Source organism: Anguilla anguilla, chromosome 9 (genome assembly GCF_013347855.1).
Source record: "Anguilla anguilla isolate fAngAng1 chromosome 9, fAngAng1.pri, whole genome shotgun sequence".
NCBI classification, from domain to species: domain Eukaryota; kingdom Metazoa; phylum Chordata; class Actinopteri; order Anguilliformes; family Anguillidae; genus Anguilla; species Anguilla anguilla.
Genome location: NC_049209.1, coordinates 18,983,088 through 18,988,424, shown reverse-complemented (window position 1 = coordinate 18,988,424; position 5,337 = coordinate 18,983,088). Strand labels below are relative to the sequence as shown.

At 38.8% G+C, this 5,337-nt stretch overlaps 1 protein-coding gene across 1 annotated transcript; it reads left to right on the top strand.

The window, feature by feature from the left end:
* Positions 1–1,047: 1,047 nt before the first annotated feature.
* Positions 1,048–3,929, top strand: LOC118236369 (odorant receptor 131-2-like). The gene is made up of 2 exons (XM_035434668.1): positions 1,048–1,122; positions 1,663–3,929. The coding sequence occupies exon 2, from the start codon at positions 1,670–1,672 to the stop codon at positions 2,606–2,608; it is 939 nt and encodes a 312-aa protein (XP_035290559.1). The 5' UTR covers positions 1,048–1,122; positions 1,663–1,669; the 3' UTR covers positions 2,609–3,929.
* The last annotated feature ends 1,408 nt before the right edge of the window (positions 3,930–5,337 follow it).

The window sequence follows — 5,337 nt, the reverse complement described above, 5'->3', positions numbered from 1 at the left end:
CCACAAGGCCAGCCCACCAGGCCAGCCACCCCACCACAGCCCCTGGAACAGCCCAAGCCGGTGACGCCCCCACCAGCCAGCAGAGCAGCCCAGGACTTCCCGTGCTCCGGGAGGGAGGAGGAAGAAGGGCTGCCTTGTCGTCCGAAGGAGGGTCACGGCATGTACTGGACTCTTCCGGGGCCACCCACCCTGACTTTTTTTTTAGCGTGTTTGGAGTGTTTTTGTTTTTGTTTGTCTTTTGCTTTGTTGGGAGGGTGGGGGTGGGGGTGGGGGTGGGGGTGGGTAGGCTTCGGCCAGTGATTCTCCCTGGCCTCAGTTTGGCGTTGGGGGTATGTGGTGTGGGGATGGCTGGTTTAAGCAGCCACACCTGCCCTGGGTCAAGCTAATTAGACCTGGCCAATTGGATAATTGGTGAAGAATTAGATAATTGGCCAGGCTAATTGGACCCAGGAACAGGAGTGGCTGCACCTGTGCGTAGTGAGGTAATCACTGCGCACAGGTTAAATCTGCCATCCCCACCCACACCAGGGAGCTCTCTGTCATGACAGGGTTTTTTTTAATTTTTTTTACATCTGCTCATTTGGCGTTACCATCTTGCCAAACCCTTGTTAATAAAATCTGGACTGTTTGAACATCTTCTCCCTGTGTCTCTGTGCTGGAGGGCCCCAAAGAAAGCCACTTCGGTGGCCTGTGGCAGGTGTGTTTGCCACAACCACCTTTTTATGTGTGAATGTTAAACTATTCTTTCTGAAAACAATCAACTACAGGCTGTTTTCCTGAAAGTGAAGCAGCTCACAGAAGACAGATTTTTCATTTAGTTTCTAGTGTTCCCCCTTCACCCCTTGTCTCCTAGTATCAATTGTTTGCCCCTCTGGCTCCATTCTGCTCCTTTTAAGGTTCTGTAGATTCATTATTAATCACCTGTCACAGAGTAAGGCTCAACTATTTTGGGAGTGGTGACGTGACACGGTGGCCTGATGTCACATGGTCATGTGCATGGTTGATAAGAGGACGATGGCTATCACCTCTCACAAACTTATTTCTTCCTTTATTCTCTCCAGCTAAAGGATTCCCTTTCTTCCCTTACAGGTTGTTTCAATGACCATGAACCTTTAGTTCACAGTGAGTATTTTTCCATACAAATTCAGTCAATGAAGTTTTGCTTAAAAAAAAAGTAAGTTTCAATGAGTGCTTTATGTGGTTTTATGTGACGTTTTTATTTGTGATTTTTGATCCAAGGTATACGGTAAATAAAGTAAAAAAGAAGTCGAGTTTTGTCAACGGTTATTGGTAATAGTAGTACAATAATAATTATTATTATTATAATTATTATTATTATAGGATAGCCTTTATAAAGCCCATTTCATTTCAGGACGTCAAATTGCTTTTTCATGAAGGGATGGAATCTCTAGTCATTCATCACCAAACAATGGTGTAGGTTCTGTAATTACCTTATATTGACCTTTTATATATACTGGCTTTTAAATATACTTTTATGTATATTTTGACATTTTTATCATGCTAAACTGTCCATAGCAGTTTTTTTTATATTTGTCTGGGAACACAGTAAATCACAGTGTTTGTCTATATAGATATCATATTAAAGAAAAACAAGAAATTTGGTACTAGGAAGTATCATGTTTCTTTTATTCTTTCCCCCAGACGCAACATGTCAAGCTCTACTTATTTGTATACTAACATCACTACAGTGAACAGGGGGGTGCCTGTTAAAGCAGTACTTTCCATGACACCAACTTTCTTCTTCCTGTACGTCAACATTGTCATGCTGTTTACCCTGAGGTGTAAGGTCATCTTCCGAGAGACCTCCCGCTACATCTTGTTCGCCAACATGCTCTTTGTGGACACTCTGAGCCTCCTTATCTGTGTATTTCTGTACATCCTAGCTGTGGGAAGACTGTACTTCAGTGGCATTGCATGCCTGGTTGTGGTGGTTTCTGCAGGCGCCCTCATGCGTATCTCCCCACTCAACCTGGCTATGATGTCTCTGGAGCGGTATGCTGCCATCTGCTTTCCTTTGAGGCATGTTGAGATTATCACATGCTGGAGGACGGGCGGGGCCATTATTGTTATGTGGGTGGTGGGCTCACTGAATTCTTTTGCTGATCTTTTAACTTTTGTGATGGCCGGATCCAATTTCGGCTCCACATGGGGCTTCTGTTCAAGAAACCTGGTGTTTCCGCTGAAAGTGTACAATCAAATAAATACGGCCTTCTCAGTCATTTATTTCCTAATGGTGGGGGTAATCATTATTTACACATACATCAGCATCACCATGGTAGCCAAGTCTGCCACTTCAGACAAAATTTCTGCCACAAAGGCTAATAAGACAGTGCTGCTGCACCTGTTTCAGTTAGGGATATATCTTGCATCCTTATTACATGAGCCGTTACTTATCGTTGCATTTATGTACATGGACAGGATCTCTTTCTTAAACGTACAATATGTCCTGTTCGTGACACTGCTCATCTTCCCAAGATGCCTCAGTCCTCTTATCTATGGGCTAAGAGATCAGATTTTCAGTCCCATTTTCCTATATAATTTCACATTCAGCTTCAGAGGCACAGTCAAGCCAGTTATGAGTGCATAGGTACAAAATTTCCAAAATAATGTAAGATAATGTCTTGTCAATATTTTTTTACAGTGCATATTTGAAATACAGTGTAAATAACAAGCAGTTGATGGATTGATTGACTGACTGGTTGACTATGTACTGACTCAATGACATTTCTTCCAATGCTTTTCATTTTGCACACTATAATATAATAAAACATCAGCACCAGCATTCCCTCAAATGCTTATGCATGCTTTTCTATAGATTTATATGACATTATATGTTGACTGATGCACCCTTGTGGTACATTGAATTAGACATAATTAGTGCAAGTTGTCCCCAGCACACACATGTATAGGAACATAAAAATCACAGTTCTCACATGCATTATAACAAACAAGTAGTTGCCAAAGATGAATTCTTCAATCCAAGTTGATTGTTACACTGATGACACTATTCTGTTAACCTATGCTGCCTCCTTCTCTCAAGTCATTAAGGACTTTTATGAGTCATTTAATTGCAAACTGAACTGTATGATCTTAAACTGGTTTTAACTGCTGGTGAAACCAAAGTCATGTATTTTTCAAGGTCAGACTCCAAATGTCAAACTTCTGATCCCATTTTAAATGTTAATAGTACCCCATTTGAATGGGTTATTTCATACAAATATCTCTGGATCTGGTTGGATGAAAGAATTGTCCTTTGAGAGTCATGTTGTTTCTCCATTGAAAAAAAGTCAAGCTTGGAGGTTATTTTAGAAACAAAGCAAAAAGGAAACTGCTTGTAGCCACTTATAAGTGATTGATTATGGTAATGTTCTGTGTATGCAAGCATCATCTAAAACATTACATAGACTGGATACTGTTTTTCAAAGTACACTCCATTATCTAATGATAAACATCTTACCTCCCACTGTAACATTTATGAGTTCATTTCCTGAGCCATTGTAGATGGTCTCACTGGCACATCTTTGCTTACAAAGGCCTTATTGATAAGCTTCTGCTCTATCTTCGGAGATTTTAACAGGTCCACATCTAAGCATAATTTAAAATAGCTAATCCATTCATTAAAAACTGTTACTTGTTTTATATAAAGCTGATGTGTTGTCCATTTGTTTTCTTTCTTTTGTTTTCCATTTTCATAACTTACTGTAATGTTTATTTGCACCATTTCGATATTGCGTCTACTAATGTTTGCTTGTCTGTTGCAGGGCACCTCTGAAAAATTCACCTTGGTGTAAATAGGAGCTCTCTGTATAAATAAAAATGTACAAAAATAAAAATTATAAAATGAACTCTTTTTACTATTCTTCTATGAATATATATTACAGTATATATTTTTGTGGGGATATATTTGAGCCAAAACTGCATGTATCATTTGCAATAAAGAATGTGTTTTTGTTTGTTTGTCTGTTAGTTATCTTAAACAGAAATAAAATGTAAAATGTAAAATAAAATAAACAGAAATAAAAACTTATGCAAATAAACTTTATACAAATAAAGTTTTATTGAAGTTTGAAAATGTTGATAAATTCAATTTTTCAGTCCTATGTTTTGGCTCCACTCAAAGAGCAACTACAACTGCAACCATGGAGAGAGAGTGCAGAGAGGGTGGTTGCTGGTTCGGGTGCCAAAGTTAAAACATTACCGAGCAAATAACATGGATGATGCACAGAACTGAATCTGATGTAAGCAGGAGACCGGGAAATGGCATTCTCTGTGAAGCTCTCATACTCCAGTGGTTACCCAAGGTATTGCAGTTTAGCAAGCTACTGGTGCCAAAAGGAAAACTACTCTATGAAGCCCATTCAAAACTAAAAGTTTACCCTGGCCAAATTATACTGTTTTGGACCAGTCCCAGTTCTAGAATGCTGTGATTAGGGAGGTAGTCACAGATTTGGGGGAAGGGGGACTTTTTATTCAGGGCACAGTGTGTGCCATACAGTTCACAGGTTTTTTTCATCCTTTGTATGCTTCAGTATATATTATATACAAGGGGGCAATTACTTCCATGATATGACTGTTTGATACTTCTTTCATTTAATAAATTAAATAAGAATTTTTTAAATGTGTTTCGCTTTGTCAAATATTACATTGTGTCTAAAAATCTGAAACCATTCAGTGAGACAAATATTCAATAATGGAGGAAATTAGACACTGTACTGTGCTAAAAAAAAACGAGCCCTATAAAAGCAGAAAATAAAACATACTGTCACATCTATACCTATCAGTCAATGCAAACTAGGTAGTTGTTATTATTATTGTCATCAATATGTTATGTGCATATGTTTTTAGAATTTGTACTTTGGTTCTTGGTTACCGTAGCTAACTTGCCCTGTTGTGTTACTCGCCTCCAGCCTGGGAATGTTGTTTACTCTATTGCTCATATTAATCAGGCAAATGCATTCAGCAGACAGTCCTATCCAGATTGTCCTACTGGATAGGACTGGTTCGCTGTGAAGTAACTTACAACTAGGTAGGCAGATTTTTTTTTTGTGATTGGATTGTAGCTAGATCTTTGTGTTAGTGATTCGATTGTAGCTCCTAATATGACAAAATAAGCAGCTGCAAGATTATTGCAAGATTGCAGCTGCAAGATTATTATGCAAGGTTCGGCGATCTCCTATGTGCCATGTGTCAACAGCAGATGCAGCTGTTTTTCACAATAATATCGTAATTTTAGCTACTTCAAATTAGCATACTGTTTATCCATTAAAAGCTTTGCTTAACTGTATTCGTACTACCAATGTTTTTTTCTTGATTTGG